This window comes from Mesoplodon bidens (assembly GCF_964165515.1).
Source record: "Mesoplodon bidens genome assembly, chromosome: 14".
NCBI classification, from domain to species: domain Eukaryota; kingdom Metazoa; phylum Chordata; class Mammalia; order Artiodactyla; family Ziphiidae; genus Mesoplodon; species Mesoplodon bidens.
In genome coordinates this window covers 43,491,939-43,519,359 of record NC_138170.1, presented here as the reverse complement: position 1 = coordinate 43,519,359, position 27,421 = coordinate 43,491,939, and the positions used below count along the sequence as shown (strand labels likewise).

The window sequence follows — 27,421 nt, the reverse complement described above, 5'->3', positions numbered from 1 at the left end:
TTCAGAAATTACTTCAGCAATTCTGATATTTTCAAACTTTTTCTGAAGTTTTAAATGCTGAAAGTCATTTGACTTTTGACATCTTCAGCCTCATTCATTAGTATCACATTTTCCCCAGCCCATTTCCTGTCTAATTTTTCTGTGGGCCAAAGAAACCAGAAAGGAAACTGTCAAAATGTGTATGTTAATTAATGCCTAGGAGCGTGAGGGCTAGATTTTAATGTTCTTTTGGGTCAGCTATTTCTGGAATTCAGGACTTTTTTGCTCACTTTCAGATTTCAGACTGAATTCTGGAACATTATGGTTACCGGATGATGAGACAACCATAGCTAAAAATTTTCTTATAATTTTAACATATATTTTCACTGCAAGTCACAGAACTACTGTCATAAAGAATCCAGTCTTTATCACCCAAAGCCATAATGATGGAAAAATAAGAACCTCTGCCGAAAACACCTAGTCTTAGTATCTAGTAAATAAAAGTATTAGACTTTTTCTTGGGATTTGAGATTTCAAAAGGCAGAACCCCCTAATAAAGCTGAGCCTTACTCAAGAAGTCCCAAAGCTGAGCCCAGTGGAGACTGTCACATGCTTTTCTTTTATAATAAAAGGGGTGCAGAAGTAAGCGTAGGGGGAAAACTATAGCCTAGGGTTTACAGCTTAAAGACATAACTTTTAAAAACAGTGTTCTCCAAGCAGTGTCCTTAGAAAAATTAAATCACAATTTCAGGGGATGGGACCCCCAGTCCTTCCCCTTCCCAAGTATTATTTTATAGCTCCCCAGTGGTTCCAATGTGCAGCCAAGACTGAGAACCATTGTTTTAAAACAAGAGCCCCTTTCAAAGACAGCTTACACAGAAGGTCACTCACAGAAATGGAATTAAACCTTAACTCGGTGGTTTAAATTTGTTCAACTATCTTATACTAGTTTTCTGGTGGTAATGGGTTATTTAAACACAGTTGACGAGTATCACTAGGTTAAAGAAACTTATCCGGGCTCTTCTGGACTTCTCAGAGACTAATAAAGTGATATACACTAGGCTCCTCAAGAAAAGGACACATATACAGCTTTCACAGCTTAATTTTACTAGAGAACACTCCTCCTTTACTTCCCTTTCCATTCATTCTCCTCCCCTTACCTTATGTCTGGCATGCAACATAACAAACCCACTTTAAAACAAATCCTGAGGATTGATCAAAACATTTGCCTGTGGTAAAATTTTATACTACTGTTTGAAATAAATCCTACTGAATGGAATTAGAAATATTTTTTCAGTGATTTTGCCCATAATATTTGACTAGAATTAATCTTTTGGGAAATGGATTGTTGCTCAATCTATGGACAGTTGAAATCTTTTCTAGGATTTAGAAGCTTGCAGGTAACTGCAAAAAATCAAAACAAATGGAACAATTACAGTTGACCTTTGAACACAAGAGTCTGAACTACCAGGTCCACTTGTCAGCATATTTTTTTCAATAGTAAATACTACAGTACTACACAATCCACAGTTGGTTGAACCCATGAATATGGAACGAGGGATACCAGAGGAACCGCAGATACAGGGGAGCCTTGGATGAGGAGGAACCGGGGATATGGAGAGCCAACTATAAACTGTACATGGATTTTCAACTGTGAGGAGGGTCAGTGCTCCTAATCCCCACATTGTTTAAGGGTCAACTGTACACAAGAATTTAAAAGGAGAAATCTGCAGAACATGTCTTATTTTTATTTGTCCAAGTCAACCACCAAAAAGACATCTAGACCAGGCACAAATGATTAACCACCAACTCACATCAAATCTTTTCCAACAGGCCTGATGAACCTTGGGGTTTGGTTATTTCTTTACAATAACGTATAGAATAGCCTCTCTCTCACAGCACCAAAAAAATGATAATAAGCAAAGAGAAGAAAAATTTCACATGCTAAGAATAGTGGCTCTATATTTTTTAACTTCTGAGGAAGAAGGTTTCAAATAGAAGTAGCAGTGATTATGACCCAGAATCTCACAATGTAGATTATATAAATTTGAGGGCATGAAATACTTATAAAGACAGTGAGTTATAGAGAAACCTCTTTCAAATTTTAAAAAGCTATTATTTTTAAAAAGCCACAGAGCTTGATACAATGTCAATTTTCTAAATGAAAAAAGATTTATAAATGAGACTAATTCCCACTGCATTTTCTTGAAATCAGGGTGGTTTCCGTTTTCCTAGCTATGAACCATGATAAAAGTAATCCCAATCAAAAGCTGGATCCTATAATTTTTTTTAAAACTGTTATTTAACAAGATCACAAATTCATCTGGAAACTGGAGAGACTGGGGCTGTTTATTAGCAAGCTTTCCAAATTTAAAATCTGAATATACGGAAATAAAATCAGTTTAACAGAGCAAACTGATTTTTCCTTTACAATGAAAAAGTGAAAGAAAAAAAAAGAACTGCAAAAACCATTTTTGCTTGCTTTAGGGAGGAAGAATATGATTCTCCTGCCAACTGCTGTAGCCCAAAGGCAAAAAGTAGCAGAGTTAGAGGGAAAATAATTTTCTTTTTAAAAATGCTCTCTATATGAACAAAAACTATAGGGGATAAGAGTGGCAAATGCTCAAGGAACTCTCTCTAGAAAAAGAATACTATTAAGTCATTTTGAAAAGAGACAAGTGTTGTTTTTTTCTCAGCTTTTCCCAATTAAGACATATTAAGCAAGTATCCTGTGTTTCTATAGTACCCTTAATTCAGTGAAAAGAAACAAATGAAATCTATACTACTCACACACAATGACATAAGGTTTAAAAGTCCCCCCATGAAGAATCACAAAGAACCACAAAGTTTATCTAGGAAGAACCTTCGAGTATATTATCAGAGGGTTTTGCATTGGGAGAATAAGACTAACACCCTACCTTATTCTTTGCCTCAACGGATTTTGAGACCTAAATGCAAAATTCATTCTAAGTGTTAATATGTTGAAACAACTGTTATTTATTTGGAGCCCTGAATGAATTGCCATCTGGAGAAGTCACCAAGCAGCTTTCCTTGTGCTCTGGGCTTGCCAAAAACACTACTCGGGAAAACCATTCAAAAGAACTTAATAAAAAAATAAGTTTTAAACTTAATAAAAAACTAAGTTTTTTAAAACTTAGTTTAAACTTAGTAAAAAAAATAAGTTTTATTTTTCTCTTTTCTAATCCTTAAGGAGAAAAAGTAGTAAACTACACTTCTAATGCAACTTTTTCCCCCAATATTAAGAAATAAAGAATGTTCTAAAAATATAAGAAAAACTCATAAAAATAAAGCATTCCAGAAAGTAACCTATCTCGTTATGTGCCACTTCCCATTACTTTCAAATTAGCAAAATCACTCAAGGCAAGAATTTACCCAGTTGTTTTTCTCATTTATGCTAGCTTCCTCATAATAACACAATTGTTTAAAAAAAAACCCAAAAAACCCAAGGTAATTTTCAAAAGAAATTTTAAAAATGAGATTTAACAGCAAAAGGAATTTATCTCATAAATGTAATTTATTAATAAAGTTTCCTCATATTCTATTTTCAAATACCTGTGCAAATCAGATTTTAAAGGCTTTCTAAAGTATTTAATCAGTCCTCCTCTAACATTTTCTCACTTCCTTAGCCTTTGCAAATATTTCCACACCTACATAACTGTCTACACAGAGGACTGTGTATAGATGACAATAAACTCTGAAAGAACAAATAAGTTTTCAACCGATTAAAGACAAGGGGAAACTTTAAATTGTAATTTGTAAAAACTGGAATACAATGAATGAATCATTCCCAGATCAATTTGTTTTCTTTTTAAACAGGTATCTTCAAGAATGCCTCTTCTCTCAAGAAAAGTGTTAAATTAGACATACATAGCTACCTTCACTGCTATACGCTGCAAATATGATGACTTTTAGTTTATTTTTGTTGCAGTTTTTATTAAGTCTATAAAAACAGTGACTCCTCAATCAAGTTTCATGATGCCTTTGTTTGAAGCCAGCCCCACCAACAATTTGTGACTGCCAAATTCAGAGATGGCCCTTTGCTGTTTGAAGCTCTGTTATCACTATTTACAGTGTTCCTTCTCAATCAACCCCTACCCGCACAACCCTCACCTTAAACTGCACTAGTACCTTCCCCTCAATAATTTTTCAAACATGTTCTACCCGAGCACTCAAGCTATATATTGTGAATACCACTTCAATAAACAGGAGCTGGTTTCTTCTAGGACCCATGTGTACAAGGTTCTATTTGATTTACTCCCAAATATTATTTGTCCCCTTTTGAAACTAATCAAACATCCCAAATGACATAACTATGATCTTTTTATTTACAGACTGACATCAGACTATTTCAAAGCACTACTACAGAATGAGTCACTAAATGCAAGCAATCTACACAAAAGATAATAATAAAAGTTAACTAAATTATTTACCATTAATATTATTAGTAACGGACGTTCCAAGCCTTAATAAACTGAGAGAAGCAAACAGCTGAAAATAATGTCCATTTACTGGCCTATTAAAGCTAAGGTATTTGTCAAAAGCATTTTGAGCATTTAAACCTATTCTGACCAGTTCAGAAATTGTTTCACAGAATCTAAAGACCCAATCATCCAATTGCTATGACATCCTTGGTTTGCACAGTAAATTGCAAACTTGCACATATCTATTGGAAAAGAGAAATTATGGTAATTACTACCACAGTACATTTCTACCCAGGCTTAGACTGGAAACAAGTCCGTCTTAAGTCACAGGCAATAATACACACAACACAAACGGCAGGTTCCACATAAAGGAAAAGCACTAAAGTCCCAGTGCTTGGGGTTCACATTACATGACGAGTTTAGTGCTCGTTTTAAATCAGTCTGAACTTTGGGGAGCTTACTTGCAAGGTGAGACTCTAACAGCTGCTATGTAGCAAGATCCAAAAACTAAAGAAAATTCCTAAGTTTACCAACTGGTGATTAGTTGGAAGTGTTTCAGAATATTAAAGTTTTTCCAGAATAAAGATCCCAAGAAAGTATAAAAAATATGAAATAGCTTATATGTATGAATGAATCACACACAAGCTAAGAAATTAAGTGCTAGACTCTAAAACAAAGTCAAGCAGATGAAATCATATCTGGTTATAACTCTATTAGATAATCTTTATTCTTACAGTCAAAACTCTCTTTAATCTTCTCACTTTTAATCCTTATGATTTCCAAAAGTATGACTTTATAACATTTTCCTTTAAAAAGGAATTGTCGGCCTCCCTGGTGGCGCAGTGGTTGGGGGTCCGCCTGCCGATGCAGGGGACGCGGGTTCGTGCCCCGGTCTGGGAGGATCCCACATGCCGCGGAGCGGCTGGGCCCGTGAGCCATGGCCGCTGGGCCTGCGCGTCCGGAGCCTGTGCTCCGCGGCGGGAGAGGCCGCAGCAGTGAGAGGCCCACATACCGCAAAAAGAAAAAAAAAAAAAAAAAAAAAAAAAAAAAAAAAAAAGGAATTGTCTTTCCTCCATCTTAAATATTTGATCAGATTCTGAATTTTGGAACCCAAGTTTACAGTAATGAATTCATTACATCTTTATCATTTACTTTAATATAGAAAATAGAATTTTACTCTCTTAACTCTGATATTAAATTCTGGGTATGCCAAAAAATGGAAAGCAAGTAAACTTACCTTCAGAGAATCAACTAAATCATCAACTAAGAAGAGGCGTCTGAGTTCTTTTATCGTGCAGTTCACATGGCCAAGAGCAGAATTACTGTACTTCTGAACCAACTCCTCAGATATAGCAACTTCAGATTCCAAATACGCCCTAGAAAACAAAACACATCATAACTGTCACTGACTGGATGACTTTCCTTGGATGTCTGTCAATCAGCAATTATATATCTGTAAAAGAGGACATTAGTAAAATATTTTACTATGGAAGCCTACTCTTTCCAAATTAAGCACAATGTAAAAACTCACCAAGCATGGGGTATTTCATTGATAACGCGGGTATAGAAAACAAGCATACGCTTTGAAATCAGACCTATCTGAGCTTGAATCTTAAGCTCTACCACTTACCTGGCTGTGTAACGTTTTGAAAGTAATTTAGTCATCCCTCTAACCTCAGTTTCCTCACTTATACAATGGAGATTATCTTGAGATTTCAATGAGTAATGTGCTTAACACAATCAGGCACAAAGAAGCACTCAATAAGTGGTAGTTATTATTATGGATTTGGTTTTTTCAGGAGGACATAATGTTATCTCATCAAGTTTTCCTATAACAAAACTTCTACTCATTTCCAAATACTATACTCTCTCAGCCTAATCTTTAGGGGAAACTATCCAATAAGTCAAGCCCCCAATTGTGAAACGGCTGCCAAAAGTCAAAAGGCAATCTCAGTAAAACACAATTGTTACTGTCCATTTAGATGCCCCAATCTATACTGAAATACAGCTGGAATTGTTAAAATTTAAGAAGACAACTGTAATGGGGGGAAAAGTCAAGTAGGCAGGAATGCAAGGAATTGTTTCATTAGTTACTGTTTCAAAGAAGCCATTTATCTTAGAGCAATCAGAAGTGCTAAGGATTCTCTCTTATCTGTTGGAAGCAACTCTTTACCCAGTCCCTCCTCAAAAACTCCCCATATCCGTGGACCCTAGTTACACTGGAAATTACAGTCCTCTTTGATAACTCCTTGTCTCATAGTTTTACCCCTGAAATATGCCCCAAATGTGCTTCCTCATTTTTTTGTTTTTTTGTTTTTTGCGGTACGCGGGCCTCTCACTGTTGTGGCCTCTCCCGTTACGGAGCACAGGCTCCGGACGTGCAGGCTCAGCGGCCATGGCTCACGGGCCCAGCCGCTCCGCGGCATATGGGATCTTCCCAGACGGGGGCACGAACCCGTGTCCCCTGCATCGGCAGGCGGACTCTCAACCACTGCGCCACCAGGGAAGCCCTGTGCCTTCTCGTTTTCATTTTCTATACCATCACTATAGTTTAAGTGCGCATTATTTAAAAATTGGAATAGTCTATCAGTGTCCAAACCAGTCTCTATCTTCTGATTCACTCCTTCAGCCAATGCCAGATTCGTTTTATTTGAGCTATACTAAATAGTGCTATTTAGGTTGAACTCAGGTGGGAATTGGGAAACATGCTACCACCTAGCTATGTAACCTTGCAAAAGGCATTGAACTTCTTTGGGTCATGGTTCCAACTCTACAAAATTAAAAAACAGACTTCCTAAATCCATTAAGACTCAAACATTCTATGATTCTATGGTTCCAACTTTTCAACCACAGCCCTCCTAAATCCTTCCAACCTTATTTCTCACTACAATGTTGTAGCTCAAACTTGAGCCATTCACCAAACATTTTTCATCTTAATGTGAAGTTTTATTCCTCACACTGTTTTCCCAATCCACACTGCTCTCCTCTCACCTCTGGAGATAGCACACCATCAGTCAGCACCATCTCAAATTCCATCCATACACGATGCCTCTCCCAACCCTACTATGTAACTCTAACAATGCTTTCTTTTGTATTACTCTTATAGCAATTACCATATCCAGCCCTGAAATATAAACATGTGTATACTTGTATATTTTTTTCTACTAGAGTATAAACTGTCAAGGACTAGGAATATATCTTCATTAGTACAATGTCTAGCATAGGACGCTTGTTATTTATTAGCCAACAAATAGCAAGTTATTATTATCAAGTTAAAAACGGTCATTCACACCTACCCTTAAATCAGCAAAAATTTATTTATGCAGCTTTAAGAAATATAGAAAAGTGGCTGATACGACTTTAGCTGGTATTCTGCTTTGTACCACTGCTTTTGTTCCTGCTGAAGACAAGATGCCTGGCCAGCAGGCCACAAGGCAGCACTCTCCGTCAATGACACCCTGTGGATATTTACATTCATTCAACTGCCATTTATGTGATATTAATGTAATACCAGCACAGTCATCACTATTTTCCAATGACCACAGGTTATTACGTAAGAACTGTATGATATTAACTTTACTAATGTGACTGGAGAACTTGGAAAACTGTCCAAAAGGCTTATTAAATTGGCATGTTGGCTGAATTTACTTTATAATAACCATAAAAGGCCTTTGAGCTAAGGACAGTGTTTCTAAGGAAATAAAGAAAAAGAAATCACTAGTTTCTTCTAAAAGTCTTTTTTAAAAATCAAACAATATGTAAAATTTATAGATAATTTAGAATTGTTGGCTTGACTATGTTTTTATATATTTCATTGTAACTAATTAAAAATCATATTCCTTTACGATTTGTGGCATGATATAACTCTGCTATTTTGAAGTTGCAATTTCAAGTTACTGAATTCAAAGTTTGTTTCCCCATCTGTAAAATGGAGTAGTATCTATTCTCATAGTTTCATGAAAACCGGGAGCCTGAAATTAGGATAATAGTGGTGTTAACTGATAGAAATTGACAAGTCTGAGATAAAAGACTCATTTAAAGACATGATGAATTAGTGGCTGTGGGGGGCTGGGTGGGGAGTTACTGCAAGAAGTACTGATGCAGAGTGTCTTTTGGGTGTGATAAAAATGTCTGGAATGAGATGGTGACAGTTGCATAATTCAGTGAATATACTGAAAACCACTGAATTTTATAGTATGTGAATTACACTTATCTCAATTTTTAAAGGGAGGTGAGAGTGGGGAACGTGATGAGTATGAAGTGAGGTCAGAAGACCCAAGCTGAGGTGCGTCCACCCCATTAGCAATTGCAGAGATAATGCTACTTGTCAAAATAAGGTAAGAAGATGACGGTTTAGAGACAAGGAGATGCTGAAATAAAGGAGCTATCCAAAGGATAATACAAAAGTAATGCCTTAGGGAAGGAGAAGAAGAAACTAGATAGAGAAGGAATGGTAGGAAAAGACATAGACATGACGAGGAAGCATAACAGAAAACATTAACATACTATTGGAAAGAAAGGTATTTCTAATATCAGATAGCATAAAAAGTAAGCAATGAAGAAAATATAACTCTCACCAATCGCAAACATGTTAAAAAGATACAGCTTCCAAAAAAGTAAAATTAGGTAACCAATACCTACTTCTAATAAATAAATATTACTAACAAGTAGTAGAGTTAGGCGAATGATACATAAACCCAGTCTTTTCCATCATGAGCCTATGAAATGACTGTTAGGAAATCTCAAAAGCAGATGCTTTTCGTATAGGTTTTCAGCAAACATTTGCAATTATCTTTTAGCAGTAAAAAATGCATGCCTGTAACTCTACAGAGAGCAGAGTGAAGTCTCAATACTACTCTTGTTTATAGTGCTGCCAACGTGTGCCTTGTTTTCCAAACATCTCACCTGAATGGGTGGCCTTCATCAGATTTCTGGATAGCCTGGATCACACCCTTATATATCCTAAAGATGATAGTCACAGAGAGCAGGGCCAAGGCAATGTAGGCCGTTACACTCACAATGCTGAATACCGTCAATGAAAGCAGCAGGAATAAGCTGGCACCAAACACCACTCCAGTCTTCTTAATGTCTCTCCAGTAGAGAAGGTCAACAACTAAAAATTTAAAAAGAAGAAATCTGAAATTAGAACATTACCCATTTGTATTTGGCACATTTATATTTACTCCACCCACAAAAGTAAAAAAGGCCTCTAGATAAAGCAAAACCAAAATCTAAAATACTACAGAAAGATTAACTTTATAAGCTAAATTTTAACCCCCCCCAAGCTGTATATTGGCATAACACCTTATATTGATTTCCACTTACCATAAAATATTTCTCATTCAAATCTATTTCCTACATGTCCAAGTCATCCTGGCTCTACAATATTATTAAATCTCTCAAGCCCAACACAGCAGGACACCTAATCTAAAACAAGAGGCTTCTTAAAAATCATCTTGAGGGTTTTTATCTTCACAAAATGCACGATACATATATTCAAATAACAGAAAAAGTATCTTATGCACTCACTAAAATAAGATATTTCAGTGACACAAAAATATATTTATCTGCAGAAAAATCACTAACTCAAAAAACATGCCAAGAAACTAAAACTTCACTAAAAACTACACAGATGAGTTTTACAGCTCTGCTTTTAAAAGATCTCTGAGAAACTTAACAAAATTGTAACCTAACTTGGCTATCATTAAACAAAAATTTCCTGCAAAGCAAATAACAGAGGGAAACAGCCTTTAGATTACCCAAAAAGCTATTTCCCTCTAGGAAGAGGTACATGCAATGCCATAAAACTTTAGGTATCAAAGAAAAAATGTGTTGCAGTGTTATATAACGTTTATTAATAGTAAGGAATCAGACAAAGCTTAACCTAGCAAGTCTGCTCTTGGCCCATGGACACAGGCCACTGCGGGGATCAAATAACCAGAGACCTGTGGTTTCAAGATGAGGTTATGTACAACCCAAGGAGAATTCTGCAGTGTGCCAAGGGGCTCTTGAATTCACAGGCTAAACATAACTCATCTCTTTCTGGACTGTGGACAGTTAGGGTGGGGGGAGAAATCTTACAGTAAAATAAATATGGATATACTCTCGAGTACAATTTTAAATATTTGTTCATTTTTAAGATGAAGGAGGTGACAAAGAAAAATCACATTTCTGGGGGCTGCTTTGGTCTTGATCCCCAGGTCCTCGAAGGTATTTGACTTTCCTTTACTGTTAAGGGTACTTTTGTGGGAAAAATTATGCACGTGAACTGTAAAATGTTAGATATTATTATGAAGCCCTAAATTCCCAATAGTAAATATCATTTGAATACTGATTAAGATATTTTAAATGCCCATCACAGTGTGTCTCACATAGCAGGGATTCAACAACATTTATTATGGGAACATTTATTCCATTCTCCTAAACCGGATTTGATTTGAATGCTATTAATTTAACATCCTATATATGATTTACGGCTTTGTTTTCAAATTCTGATTTCAACTATTTATTTAAGTTTTCCCTATTTCAAGTTTGCTCCAACTCTGCCAAAAACATCTACATCAGTTTTGTTCGATTCAACTAGTTTCTACTACTGTACCACGACAGTAACACAACTGCGACCGGACCAGAATTTGAAATAGTGTATCTACACTATGAATAATAAACACTGAATAAAGAAATAAAAGCAATGCTAATAGTTTTCTGACATTCAGCAAACATTCATTGAGCTGATACCGTTCAAAAAACTCAACCTGGGGCTTCCCTGGTGGCGCAGGGGTTGAGAGTCCGCCTGCCGATGCAGGGGACACGGGTTCGTGCCCTGGTCCGGGAAGATCCCACATGCTGCGGAGCGGCTAGGCCCGTGAGCCATGGCCGCTGAGACTGCACGTCTGGAGCCTGTGCTCCGCAACGGGAGAGGCCACAACAGTGAAAGGCCCGCGTACCGCAAAAAAAAAAAAATATATATATATATATATATATATACAGAGAAAAAGAAAACAAAATGTCAACCTATGAGTAACTTTAAATAAACTGTATTGCTGTGTTATGTCACAAACATGTTACTTTATAAACCACATGGACAAGGATTTTAAAACTTATCTACGTTTTCACTATTATAGGGCACCTAAAAGTTGACAACCTAGAAGAATGAGCAAGTAAGGTACACCACAAACCTACTTTTATATGAAAAAAACCCTCCTTTGTAAAAAAATGTCTGGTCCTCAAAGTGCTCCAAAACATTTATTAACCTTCAAAATCACTGTTAGTGATAAAAAAAATAAATGCAGAGGGCTTCCCTGGTGGCGCAGTGGTTGAGAGTCCGCCTGCCGATGCAGGGGACACAGGTTCGTGCCCTGGTCCGGGAAGATCCCACATGCCGCGGAGCGGCTGGGCCCGTGAGCCATGGCCGCTGAGCCTGCGCGTCCGGAGCCTGTGCTCCGCAACGGGAGAGGCCACAGCAGTGAGAGGCCCGCGTACCACACACAAAAAAAATAAAATAAATAAATAAATAAATGCAGATATCCTCACTATTCCTTACCATCATTAAAAACTAGTCAGTACAGGAATAAAGAAGCAGACGTAGAGAATGGACTGGAGGACATGGGGAGGGGGAAGGGTAAGCTGGGACAAAGTGAGAGAGTGGCATGGACATATATACACTACCAAATGTAAAACAGATAGCTAGTGGGAAGGAGCTGCATAGCACAGGGAGATCAGCTCCGTGCTTTGTGTCCACCTAGAGGGGTGGGATAGGGAGGGTGGGAGGGAGACGCAAGAGGGAGGGGATATGGGGATATATGTATACGTATAGCTGGTTCACTTTGTTATACAGCAGAAACTAACACACCATTGTAAAGCAATTATACTCCAATAAAGATGCTAAAAAGAAAACTAGTCAGTAAAACCTGATTATGAAATAAATGACTTTAGACTTAGAGGCATATACAACATATATTAACGTCTAACCAAATTACCTAATAAAATAGTTACTGTTTGAACAGTTTCAATGACTAGATAAGAACTATTGATAAGTAGTCTATGACTTCTATATAGATGGCTATGGTGCAAGGAAATATCAGTGACTGGGTCTCAAGAGACCCACATCCTAGTACTGGCTCTGCGTTGTATAACTTTGGATGAGGCTCTACTTCCTCTAGACTCACAGAAACTAACATGATTCACAGTTAGTACAAAGACACATATCAATCTTGCATTCAAATTCCTAGTCAGTGCGTCCAAATTAGTGAGATTTAATGCTGTATTATCTGTGCCAAATAAAATTTTAAAATATCTGCTTCCTTTCTCGATCTAGATTTACTGGGGGGAGAGAGGCTTAAATATTTTTATTTATATCAGTCTTTTTGAAATGAACCTTCCTAGAAACTCTTTCTTTTTTGGTCAAACATTATTAAAGCTTTAGGAAAACAACAAATTCATATTCCTATAATTTTTCAAGCGATCATGAACTATGTCACTATGACAACAGTATGAGAGGCGCCAAAAAAAGACTGAAAAGCTGTACACTTTTTACGCCTGAGAAATGTTTTCCAGGTTGCTGATCTACATTCTCCACATACCCCTTTATTTCCTGAGTCAACATTTACTGGGCACTTAAATTATACCAAATACTGTCTGTAGACATTACCTCTTTCAATTTTTAAAACCCTATGAGACAGGCTTTCAGACAAGAAAGTGAGAGCCAGCTCTTATATGACTGGACCCAAATCATTTAATTAATAAGTGGTAGAACATGATTTTTTAACACAGGCTTCCTATTGATAAAGCTCACACTCCTCATGTATGATGCCAAATTAAAGGCTCAGCACATTAAAGTCCTTCAAAATGTTACACATCTGCACGTATAATGAATAGGCAGAGTATAAGCAGATAATTATTACATGTGAGATGAATCATAAAGGCCAAGAAGAAAGTAAAATTAACAAGATAGGTTAATTGATAAGGAACTTGTAAATTTTAATATATATACTTCACCTACAGTTAAATCCAAAAAGGAGAAAAGAGCTCTATTCCAATATTCTTGACCTGTATGTTTCCATAGTAGAAAACTATAATTAATCAAGCTGTTGAAAGCATCTTTTAAGAACCATGTGAATCTGATTAAGAGTGTGGTTTTCCCAGTAGGCTTTCCTATTGGGAAGAGAATACCCTCCCTGCTAGCTTAATATTTACATACAGCTGATAGTTAAAATTCTGGTGCTTTGAGTATAATAAAGGCAATTTCCCCAAAGTTGATGATATGGGAATAGTCATCTATATGATCCAGCAGTATACAGTGACTGCAGCCTAATATAAATCTAACTGCATGAAAGTACAGTAAACCATAACCTACTGCTTCCTTTCCACCTATTAAATGGTTCCTAGAAATGAGATCTTTTCAATAAATGGAAGAGCTCTGAAAATCTTGTATGCAAGTCGATACATATTGTATGAAAATACATAAATAGCTATACAAGAGTTCTCAAAGCAGATACCATGAATCTTGTGGAAATAAGCCCCAGGGATGCCCTGGTGGAGGCTTAAAGCACAGAGGAGGAACAAAGGTTAAAAGAGTCAAGAGAGACAGGACAACTATGAACCGATAGGCACATGTAAGACAAAAGTAATATTTCCTAGAATAGGAAGGTCTGAGAGGCAATCTATACTGTTATCACAGTCATTGTGCAAAGTATAGAAGGATTTCAATCTTTTTTTGTAAAGGAATTTAAGAAATTGCTAGTGAAGCTGTAAGGATGAAAAAATATTAGTTTCTAGCCACCTTAATTGACACTCACAAATATTTCAGGTCTCAGATTCCTTAAATTGGTTTAAATGAAAAAACTTTGGAAGATTAAGTTTATCCAGGATTGTTGATTCTCAATGGAGGGAGTCACAAAGTTTTATTAAAACCCTTTCTGAGGGCTTCCCTGGTGGTGCAGTGGTTGAGAGTCCACCTGCCGATGCAGGGGACATGGGTTTGTGCCCCGATCCGGGAAGATCCCACATGCCGCGGAGCGGCTAGGCCCGTGAGCCATGGCCGCTGAGCCTGCACATCCGGAGCCTGCGCTCCGCAACTGAAGAGGCCACAACAGTGAGAGGCCCGCGTACCGCCAAAAAAAAAAAAAAAAACCTTTCTGAGAAATATATTGAAATACTATTGCTTCTAATATCCATCAAGAAATTTATATCCATTAGTTAATTTAGATGTTTGCTCAGTAACAGGCAGACATCACAAGAAAAGAAAACTACAGACCAAGATTCCTTATGAATACAGACAAAATAATCCTCAACAAAGTACTAGCAATCTGAATCTAGCAACACATAAAAAGGATTATACACCATGGCCAAGTGGTATTTATCACAGGGATACAAGGTTGGTTCAATGTATGAAAACCAATCAATAATAACCATATTAAAAGAATCAAGGACGAAACCCCACTTGACCATCACAACTAGACACAGAAGAAGCATCTGACAAAATCCAAGACCCTTTCATTATAAAAACACCTGACAAAGTAGGAATAGGAATAGAAGAAATGTCCTCAAGCTGATAAAGGTTATCTACAAAAAACCCACAGCTAACATCATTCTTAATGGTGAAAGACTGAAAGCGTTCCCACCCACTAAGGCCAAGAACTAAGGTAGGATATCCCCTCTTTCAACTTCTATTCAACACTGTCCTGGGGGTATGGAGGCAGGGCAATTAGTCAAGAAAAAAAATTAAAAGATATGCAGATTGTAAAGGAAGAAATTCAACAATCTCTATTTGCAAATAACATGATGTTGTAGGTGGAAAATCCTAAGAAATCCACCAAAAAGCTACTAGAACTAATGAACAAGTCCAGAAAGGTTGTAGGATAAAAAAAAAAAAAAAGAAAAGAAAAAAAATCAATATACAAAAATCAATTGTATTTCTATACTAGCAACAAACGGTCTGAAAATGGATTAAGAAAATTCCATTTACAATAGCATCAAAAAGAGTTTAAAAAGAGTGACTCAGAAACTGAAAACTACAAAATATCAGAAACTACAAAATATTGTTGAAAGAAATTAAAGAAGACAAATAAATGGAAAGACATCCCATGTTTACAGATTAAAAGGCATTATTATTAAAATGGTAATTGATCTACAGAGCAATCTCTATCAAAATCCTAGCTGCCTTTTAGCAAAAACTGACATACCAGTTGCAGAATTCCTATAGAAATGCAAGAGATCCAGAGTAGCCAAAAACAATTCTGAAAAACAACAAAGTTGGAGAATTCACACTTCCCCTTTTCAAAACTTCCAACAAAGCTACAGTAATCAGTTTGGTAGCTGCAGAAGGATGGACAGTTAGATTATGGAATAAAATGAAGAGTCCAGAAATTACATTTACATTATGGTCAACTGATTTTGACAAGGATGCCAAGACATTCAATGGGGAAAAGAATAGTTTTTTCAACAAATGGTGCTGGGACAACTGGATATCTAACTGCAAAAGACTGAAGTTGCATCCATACATTACACCATATACAAAAATTAACTTAAAATGGATTAAAGACCTAACGAGTTTAAAGTACAAAACTTAGGAGAAAAAAATAGGTATAAATCTTCATGATTTTGGATTAGGCAATGGTTTCTTACATATGTCACCAACAGCAGAAGCAGTTAAAAAAAAACCAGATAAATTGACCTCAATAAATTAAAAACTTTTGTGCTTTAAAGGACACTATCAAGGTGAAAATTCAACCACAGAATGGGAGAAAATATTTACAAATTAAATATCTGATAAAAGACTTGTATTCATAATATATTAAAAAAACTTCTTACAACAACAATAAAAAGACAAACCAATTAAAAATGGGCAAAGGATTTGAATATTAATTTCTCCGAAGAATACATACAAGTCGCCAGTAAGCAATGAAAAGATGGTCACATCGTCATTAGAGAAATGCAAACCAAAACCACAATCAGATACCACTTCAGACACACTAGGATGGCTAAAATAAAAAAGAAGGACAATGACAAATGTTGGTAAGAGTGATGATGATTGGAATCCTCTTACATTGCTGATGGGAATGTAAAATTCAGCCACCGTGAAAAACTGTTTGGCAATTCCTCAGAAAGTTAAACAGAGAGTTACCATATGACACAGCAATTCCACACCTAGGAATTTCCACCCAAAAGATTAGAAAAAAATCTATGTACACAAATGTTCACAGCAGCATTATTCATAATAACCCAAAGAGGAAACAACCCAAATGTCCATCAACTAATGAATAAACAAAATATTCATACAATGGAATATTATTGGGCAATAAAAAGGAATGAAGTACTGATAACATGCTGCAGCATGGATGAGCCTTGAAAATATTATGCTAAGTTAAAGAAGGCAAACACAAAAGGTTACACAGTTGTATGGTTCTGTTTACATGAAGTGTCTAGAATAGGCAGTTCTACAGAGGCAGAAAGTAGATTTGTGGTTGCCGGTAACTGGGAGGAGGAGAGATGGCGAGTGACTGATGATGGGTTTAAGATTTTTTATTGGTGGGGGGGGGATGAAAATGTTCTGAAATTAAATGATGGTGATGGCTGCACAATTCCATAAATATACTAAAAGTCAATGAGTTGTATGTACACTTAATTTAAAAAAAAAAAACTCATTTTAAACATGTTTCTCTGCTAGGTTGTAAGCTCCAGAAGACAGCATTTTATCTTACTACCTACCACATCTCCAGAGCTGAGCACAAAGCCTGAACCAACTAAACCTTCAATAAATATTACTAATTGATTATAATGAATGCACACTTAATGCCAGTTTAAAGCATGCACTAATCCTAATCATTCAAAAAATGTTTCTGTGCTTTGGATTTAACATTTGTTTTATTTAAACTACCATCAGATATCCACACTTATTAAGTAACAAATAGCAATGTTTTCAGATAATTTATAAAACAGTAAATATTGTTTTACAGGCTTGTCTCTCCTTACTAGACCCTGAAGGACTGCTAAATGCATTTCATCTTTATATTCTCATTACCTGCTTCATTAATATTTGCTGCACTGTCTGAATAGTGGTCAGATTAAAATGTTTCTATTCCTAAGAATAATTAAAGACTGTAATATTTTCAAATTAAAATAAAGGACATCTTTAAATAAGAACTATAGGGTCACTAAAATGCTAACTTTGGATTCCTCTGTAATCACTTTGTTAGTTCTGTTTATGAAGGAAGAGTTCAATGGCCTCTTTATTCTTAGGAAACCAAAATTAAGACAAAGGGCTCGTACAAGGAAAATTTAAACCTTCATGGTTCCTGAAGTTTCCTTCTACACTGCAGAATGAAGTGTTAATCATGCAAGGCAATCTACTGTGACGTAAACTTTATTCTTAAATAAAATGTTCAGGAAATATCCTTTTAAAGATCTGAAATTAATCTAACAGTGCTTTTTCCTCTTACAACAATGGAGGATGCTTATGGATTATTAAATAATTTTGATCAATTTAAACAAATTTTTGTCACTTAGAAAAAGGTGACTTATTCCCTGCAGTGCTTCCCCACTTTTGTTTTCCAAATGAAAATGTGAAAAATCTTTATTTTGATAGTGCTTTAAGCAGTAGCAATTTATCAAACTAAAATTTTAATTTAAAATAATTCAGTACACTATCATCTCTTATTCAAAAGAAACACTTCTGGCCCAATGCAGAGTAAGACCAGTTGCCTACATCCGGTAATCATAAACTGTCATCTGTCATAGCTAAAAATAGTGCCAGCCTTACATGCAGGAGCCATCCAATTACGCTTTGCCTCAAATCAAATTCTTACTATAGCTCTTTCTTGAACAGCCTGAAGTCAGGTTTCAGTTTTTAAATCTTTTGTCTGGGTGGAAAAAAACATTGAACTAGGTGGTCCCCAAAATACTGGGAGAACAAGGAACAGCTAGCAGTAAAATGCCTACTTCCTAAGCAAAAGCAAATATTAAGTTCTCTTTAATAAAGTCAGGTGAAGAATGAGAAAGGGAGAAAGGCAGTTAAAAAGGAAGTTAATAAATAAATATATGAATATTAGAATGATACTAAATTTTCAGTTGTTATTTTTCATAACCATGGTCTTTATATTAATAAATATGTATTTATTAGAAATCACAATCCTTAAATCAAATTCTTCCCAATTGCCAGGAAAAGTGACTAGAATTCAGAGTTGATCATTTATTACCACATAGTAAGCATCTTATCTCCATATAATAACCATTCACTTGGCTAAAAAATGACAGGTGAAGGTCCACAAAAATATCTGTGCAGAGCGGGAGCTTAACTCTTTCAGCAAACACGGTAAGAGGAGCTTGAGTCCTATTTCTTCCTTCTACTTACCATCATGTAAAATTAGAAAAATGATAGCCACCTAACAAGTTAGTTGAAAATGAAAGGAGATTTCACACATGGAAATGCTTGATGAATTAAACACACTAAATAAAAGTAATGTCTGAAGAGATAAAGTGAAGCAGGGCAATCAAATATTAAATACGATGCTTAACTAAGCTCTGATTTTTTAAAAGGTGAGTTCAACTTTCTCTGAAAGCACTGCTAACTTGGTTTCAGTTAGCAAGTTTCAGGTTGAAGGATACCTAGTATTGCTACAAAGTATCTCAACCAAATACCTGGCAAACCAGCATCTCTCTTGGCCATCTCTCCTCATCCTGTAGCTAGAGTTTTTAAAAGATACAATTTCAGGTCCTTGTCTCTTTCATCACTAAAGCTTCCCTGTCTTACTTCTGACAACTTTACAGTATGTTGTCCATTTCAACAACCACACACCTAAGGAAGAAACATTTTACATAAAACTACTATAAATTCTATATTTGCCCTTTCTATAAGAATTTAGTAATCCCCTATTCTGAGCAAGGAGCTGTGCAAGTACTTTATATACATTATCATTAATCACAACAACTCTATAAAGTGTTTATTATCTGCACTTTATACATAAGGCAACTGAGGCTTAGAAGTATTATTAAATAAATTGTGCAGGGTTACTGATTGAAATTCAGGTCTGACTGTGAAGGTCTCACTCTTTCCATCATACCACATATTTTGTATTTAAAGGAATTTATCAGTACTCAAGTTTGCTTTTTACCCTACTTGAGGATTCCAAATAGTGTTTCAACCCCAATTTAAATAATTGAGAAGAGAGAAGTAATTAACTAACACCATGAGCAGAGTTATATACACAGACCAGTAAATTCCAGGAACATAGATTCAGTAATAGGAGTAAATCATGTTCTGTTCAAATTGCAAATCGTGGTTCCTAGAAGCCATCTAAATTGTCCCTCTGAAATTAATAAATTAAAACTGTAAATAGCTATAGATAGATAGATATTAATAGATAAGACAACACAAATCAACCACAACACAAAACTGCAGATCTTCCTAATAATGTAGCATTTTGTATGGTTAATGTTTTGAGTGATGTTGGAGAATTACTCCAAAAGAGATTGACAGTCCAATAGGCACTTCAGAACAGAATATCTGACCTCAAAAGATTGAGAAGCCACGAGGAAAGTCATTAAAACCCTTGAACATTTTTGTAAAAGGACATTACATGTGATCCACTGAAAATTCAACCACAAAAATATCATGTTGTACTACCAATTTTGTAGTAAAAAATACACACCAAAAAGCCCAAAAACTTGATTCATCTCTGTTCATTCTAAGACTTATGCACAGCTGTGATTACAACCTAAACTTTGTTAAAAATAAACTAAAACTTATTTTCATAACTGTTGGTTTTATGTTTCAAGATAAAGTCTTAACCAAATCTTTTTCCCTCCGTTATTTGCCATGAAATTTGAGCTTACTTTAAGTGCTTGTTTCCCTTAGATTAAGTATCCTCAAGTAGAAAATGTCTTAATATACTGAAGGAAGGTAAAACTACCTGTGATTGTTGCTTCCTTCTTAGGAAAATCCAAATTCCTCTGAGACAGAAAACAGTGAGGTTCAATAACCACCACAACAATTTATTTAATTAATTAGTTCATGTTGTTTTCAATACTTCCTTTAATCCCACATTCCATTTCCAGCTTTATTAGAAGATGACAAAAAATACAGCAGAAAATAATTCTAACTTCCCACTTCCAACTTTACTTCTTGTTGGCATACACATATTACAAGAAATAGGCACAAAACCTTAGAAATAGCAAATTGCTGCCAAAATCCTGTTTTCTACTAATAAAAACTAAATGGAAAACATACTGTTCCATAACTCTATAAACCTGAAAAGCTTAATAAACTGGAATAGGGGGAAAAGTCTGAGCAAATTACTAGTTTAAAAAGAGAATCAACTTCACTAGTAGGTAAACTAGTTATAGTTATACTTCTATAACCTTACACACCTATGGCACACACTCAGTATAAATGCTCAATGAATAAATAGCTAATAGTACAGATAATGAAATAAGGTAAAGTATTCACATCACTGACCAGAATAATCTATTTTAATTTTAGATTATTTAAGTGGAAAAAATACACAAATGAGTATATACAACAACTATACACTAGCAACAGCTATTCTTATGGAAAATCAGAATTTTGGCAAATTTGTAATCTGAGAGTAGTAATTCCTAAATCTGTCTCAATTGCCAACTCTTAACAATAGACTTGCAGAAGTATCATTAACATTTAATAATTTTTTAATCTTAAATTGCTTTGAGCTACATAGAATAAATATAAGATCGTGGTATCGAGGAGAGACAAACAGTATTTTAGTGTCTAGCAATACCTTACATAAATGCCTAAAAGGTGATTGGATTAAAAAGTTTGAAAGCAATGAGGCAGATTTAAATAGATATACATTATACACACATAAATACACATCCAGTGACATAAATGAGCATTATCCATGATAATGACCCTATGCCACTAGCTGTCTAGTCCTGAACAAATAATTTAATCTCTTTAGTTTTCTTGGTTTCCTTACCCATAAAACAAGAATAAGTGACTATTAAGATGTCTTGCCTGTGGGTATGATATAAAAATCCTGGATTTACAAAAGTTGCTTAAGTTAATTAATTGCTCCTTTAAAAAGGGGTAAGGTAGGGGATCCTTTTTATTTCTCCCATTTGAAAAAACATTTTAAAAAATTCCCAAGGATGGATGTATAAGACTCAAGGCCAGGAGTAAACCTGCCTGAACATCAAAGTTCTCATCCTGTCACTTTGTTGAAAAGCTGTGCGGAGTCAATGAGGAGACCCAGTGATAAGGCCACCACTGTTTCTTCTGCCTTCAAGGAATTTACAGACTAGAAAAAAAAGCCAATATTTATTTATATATATATATATAATATATATTTTATTATTATATATATATTACATTATTGCATGTATTATATACATATATATTAGTTATATATAACTGTAATATATACAGATATAGATATATAACTGTAACAGAAGGCACAAAATGAAAAACCAAGAGATAGGAGTTCTGAGGAATACTGGATTCCCTCCACCTGTGAATACTTCAGGTGAATACTTCAGGAAGGATTGGGCTTTTGACAAGACTTGGGCAAAATGAAATGGGAAGGGGGATTTTAGACAGAGAGAAAAACACAAGCAAATGCAAAGAACAGGCATGTTTAGGAAGCAAGTCCATCAACGTGGCCGGAGACAGAGTAATGGGAGATGGGATTATAAAGGCTAGGACTAGACCATGGAATGCCTCTTAAAAGTCCAGGATAGTACGAACTTAATTTGAAAAGTAAAGGAAAACCCCTTAAGTGCTATGATTAGAGCCATACTTTAGGAAGATTAATTTGGCTTAACATATAGGATTTAGTGGAAAAACCAGTTAGAAGTTCTGAGGAATTAAGAGTACTAGATTTGGGTAAATAAAGAAAACTGAGAAGATATTTCCATTGCTCCCACTACTTATCCATGCAAGGCTTTAAACCATATATAGGAGAAAAAAATTACAAATTTACTCTTTTTCAATTTAAACCTGGTTCTCATCAGGTAATTTACTTAAAACTGACAAAATAGCTATCTTAGAAAGAGTTAAAACCATCAGAAATGCATATGTAGTACTTAATCTTTGCCAAGGTTTCAGGACAGACACTCCTATACATTACTCAAAATAATTTGTATCTTTCTGAAGGGAAGTTCTGCAACATGAACCAAAAGCCTAAATACTATAACCCAGCAATTTGGAAATAATTATGAATAAGAGCAATAATTTATATTCAATTATATTCATTTTAGCATTCTTCATGTTTGCAAAAATTTAGGAATAACTTGAATATTTAACTATAAGGGATTAACAGTACATACTTAGAATACTACACCCAGTAAAACAATGTAGAATATTTCTAAATGAAAGGTATTTCCCCATTTAGTGTGAGAAAAATGATTATAGAACAAAATGTACCATACGTAACCCCAACACATACACACACCGTTAGAAATACACACCAAAACCACTCTGTGAAGTGGTAGTTTTATTCTTCCACAGACCTTCTACAACATACACACATACATACACACACACAGTGTTGCACTACTAAACCAAGACCTAGAAGAAGTATCTAATGAAATGACTAAACGCTGGGTTTCAACTAAGTTTAGAACTGAAAAGCAGGAGGCTTCCTCCAATCAATAGGTCTCGCAATTGATTAACACCCAAGTTCCCTTCTCAGGATTTTTTTTGGGGGGGGGATTCTCAGGGGTATTTATTTCAAGCAGCCAAGACCCCTTCTCCTCTCTACCTGAATGTCAGCATGAGCGTACACCTTTACCCATATACTCAGTAACCTTAAGCTTTGAAAGAAAATGAAAGTGACTTAGCAAAAGTAAAGATAAGGGAGCCCTACAAGAACCTCTGCAAGAAGTATGCTCCAGAAATGGTCCAAAGTCAGTTTTTGTCTTGCCATATAATCAAACTGAATTTTAATGCCAGAAACATTTCTGTCCCCATCCTACACAAACTCCTCTCAAAGGTCACCTACAGTATGTTAACTGCCAAATCCCCAAAACACTACTAACGATGGGTAGTGTTGTACATTTTCCTAAAATTCAACAGGGTCCACAATCATTTCTCAATCTTCACATTAAATGGCTTCTCTCTAGTATTTAACCATCCATTCCCTCTCGAAAAATCTCTCCCTCCCTAATTTCAGGGAAACCAGCCCTAACCTGCTGCTTTTACTGCTCCGACTATAACTTCCTGATCCCTCCTTGTGCTGCATGTCCCCACAATATAGGTTTTAGGCTCTCCTTCCTTAATCTTGTTCTTTTTATGCAAATATCCTCACAGTATTCATCTGTCTCACTTTGCATTCAATTCCCAATTCTGCATTCATCATTAAGCCTGTCATTTCTCTGAGCTTCAAATATGAAGTTTCCAAAACAGAACTTTGCATCATTTCTACCTACTTTAGCTCTATTTCTACTGACACTAAAGCACTAGCATTGCCAAGGTTGCACTCTGACTGAAATTTCATGTTGTCCTTTGAGTCCCTCCCTCACCCTAGTCCCACAAATCTATGTCAGATATCAAGTATTCCTTTCTAAGTTTCTCAAACCTGTCACCTCCTTTTCATCCCTACTTCAGGCCAAGTTCAGGCACATCTGGGCACAAATACAGTCATCCTGTTCTGCCTCTAAGTTCTTCTCCAATTTATCTTATATAGCACCCCAAAACAGTCTTTCACAACTGCTGTCATTTTACCACTCCCTACTTTAAAACATCCAAAGGCTCTTTATTTCCTTTATGATAAAATCCAAAAGTCAATGTCTTCTGCAATCTGACCCAGGGTATCTTTTCATAAAACCAGAGAACATCAAAATTGGAACACTAGAAATCATGCAGAAGAGGAAACTGAAGACCAAAAACGGTAAGATTCTCACCCTGGCCAAAATCAAAACATACGAGAACAGAAACTTTAAAACCTAGGTTGGTGTTTCCTACATTTGCCTAATATTAACATAACCCTTTGTGTCAAGGTGCTTAATATATTGCCATGCCTTTCCCCTATAAATTCTGATTTGGTAGATCTGAATAGGGTCACAGGAATCATATAAAAATAAAGAAGCACTAGGTGATTCTCCTCTTCAGGGAAGTTTGAGGAAACCTGACCTAGATCTTACAAGTCTTCTACATCCTCTACTTATACCAATCTTATCTTTCAACTACTATCCTATAAATATGCTCTTCTACCCAGAAAGCTCTATTCACTGTCTAAATTACACCTTGTTTAGTGGTTAAATCATTCTCCCACCCCACCCAAACCCCCAAACCTACCCAATTCCTTCTATTTTAAGCTCCTGAAAATCTTTTGACTGTCTTAATCAACGCTTTCCATTTTAACCCCAATAATCAAGTACTTCATAGATTTCATTTGTTGTAAGTATCCCGCTAAGAACAATAGAAAATCCAAGATGAAAAATGTATAAAATATAAATTATTAATTTTGGTCTTAGCCTGCAAGATAAATGTCTTAAATACTAGTTAATAAGCTAAAAAAAAAAAAAAAAACCAAAAAAACCAAACTCTTTAAAACACGGAATCAGAGTATCTCTCACTTCTTTATACCCTTACATGTTACCATAATCAGATGTACCAACTGGATGTGTTTCAACCATGGGACTTAAGGAGGGAACAAGGGTGGCAAAAGAGTAGAATAATATATGGGCTTAAGTTTACTTTTTAATATACCTAGAAAGCTTAGATTCTTTCCTCTATCGCCACACTTTTCATAAAATGAGGAAAAACTCACTCCATGGCAGTTTTAGCTTCTCACGGATTTCCATTTAAATCATAACCTCTAATCTGCAACGTTAAAATTAGCTGCTGATAAACACTAAAATATAACTTAAGCAATGAATCAGAACAATAGGTAAAGTTAGTCTTCCCAAGCAAAAAAGCCAAACACTAAAAAAATATCAGGCCATTCCACTTACATACAAAATGAGGCTCCCCAGAGACAGACATTCAAGAGTAAATTTGATTTTATACTTAGTACCTAAAAATAATCAAAATAAATGTCTGGTATAATAATATGGACTATACTGGATCTTAATTTCTCTAATCTCAAAATATTCCTAAATTAGTTTAGCAAATAAAGAACTTAAGATGCTGTTAAATGGTCTAAGACTCAAATTATTAATACAGAGCCTTAATAGTTGCTGAGTAGGCCCTGATGTGACTTTTCACTTATTTTTAAAGTCTGGATTTACTGTATTGTTATCACTACTATCAGTTTTACTTATCAAAAACTAATATAGCAATTTACTTTCCCTTTGTAATGCTAATGGTCAGAAGGATGAAGAAATAAAAATCCTTCTGTTCATTAAATTCACATGTAAAGAAACCATAAAGGTAAAAATCCAAAGCTATATTATATTCTGTTAAGTGTTAACTGTAAAATCTTTCCAATGTCTCAATATGAACTCAGTCTTAAGCTCACCTTTTCCCCACAATACTTTATTGAACCAATTTTTAAAAGGATGTTGTAAAGGTTCCTGTAATTAGCTCCACATATTGCTTTTAGAAACATTATCACCAATCCTGCTAACAATTCTGCTATAGAAATAATTTTTTTTTAATTATAAAACTTGAATGTGGCCAGAAAAACAAATTGCTTGTGTGGAATGTCTAATTGGACTACTTAAAAATAGCTCTAATATGGGAACATATGTATATGTATAACTGATTCAATTTGTTATAAAGCAGAAACTAACACACCATTGTAAAGCAATTATACTCCAATAAAGGTGTTAAAAAAATAGCTCTAATAATTTTTAAGACAATTTATTATAAGGTCAGATACACAGCCCACCCACCTTCCCTTTTTCTTAAAATGGCACATTAAACCATCTACATAATAAAATACTTTAAAAATATTCATTACACTTACAAGCTTAAATTCTTACACAACCCCAATCCACTGAGACTTGAAAGGATCTGGGCTTTCAAGGGGGAGGAAAGGGGATCAAGATCACTGATTGGTTATTACAAGGACAAAGGTTAGTGACTTAAATATGGACGCACATTTAAAACTACTGTGTATACATTTTAACCATTTTAAGATATACAAAATTATAATCTAATTAAAAGGTGACTGGTAATAACTTTAAAGGTTCAATAATATTTCCAAAGAAGAAAACAGGCTTACTGCAAACACAGGATCTTGCTACCTACAAACCTTTGGATAGAATTTCAACTATCACCAAGTCAAATTAAAAAAAAAAAATACATAGTCACAGAAAATATGTCATTATGGAATACAAACATGGCTATGTAGATTTATCACACCAAAGTGACCAAACAAAATTATGTTAAAACTATATTGTTCACAACATGCAAGATTAAATAATAGAACCTAATCAACGATAGGACTGCAAAGACTAAATCAAATGCCAGTGAAACAGAACAGCGTGACATTTTCTCATACATAACGAACTGCAAAAACACATTTGAAATAGCTGTTTTAATCCTTTACTCTTAAACCCTTCATAGGCTTCATTTTCAATCCAAAATATATCTAAATTGCAAAGCTTATTCATAGAAATATATATTACTGGTCACATTAAAAAATGAATAAAAGATTAAAAAGCAGATATACCCTTGTCCTTCCAATTTTTCTTCTGACCGTCCATCTCTTGTCACGATCTGCCCTACAGATGCAATTATCAATTATGCATACCAACAGAAAAGCTGTAACTGCAAAAATCTACCCCCTGAGACATGAAATATCCGTTTCCTCAACCGTATCTGCAGTCTCCTCTGCTGCACAACTGCAGCAGGACTGAAGTCACCTGACGCCTTCTGGGTGTGGAGCAGTCTGACGCAGTGCAATCTGTAACTAGGCTACTAATACTCAGGCACTACCGCCTTCCTCTATCTGTTTATTGTTCTAGTCTTTTGCTTGTTGCTCACACCAAATGGAGCTACTTTTGCAGGGGGAGGGACAGGCCACCAAAAGAAAAGAAAGAGGGTTGTTCTTCTGGCAGAGTAAACCACTGAATATATTTGAAAT

General features: G+C 35.4%; 1 protein-coding gene across 4 annotated transcripts in view; it reads right to left on the bottom strand.

Annotated features, from left to right (window-relative positions):
- The window catches only part of RTN4 (reticulon 4), a 67,993-nt gene that overhangs the window by 6,091 nt on the left and 34,481 nt on the right, over positions 1-27,421 (bottom strand). For 3 of the 4 annotated variants that reach the window (XM_081254743.1, XM_081254744.1, XM_081254745.1), the window contains 2 exons: positions 9,327-9,534; positions 5,659-5,797 (listed from right to left, as the gene is read on the bottom strand). In XM_081254743.1, coding sequence (XP_081110869.1) covers positions 5,659-5,797; positions 9,327-9,534 — 347 coding nt within the window. Of the gene's footprint in view, positions 1-5,658; positions 5,798-9,326; positions 9,535-27,007; positions 27,128-27,421 lie in introns of those variants that run through there. The other variant, XM_081254746.1, reaches the window with a different exon arrangement.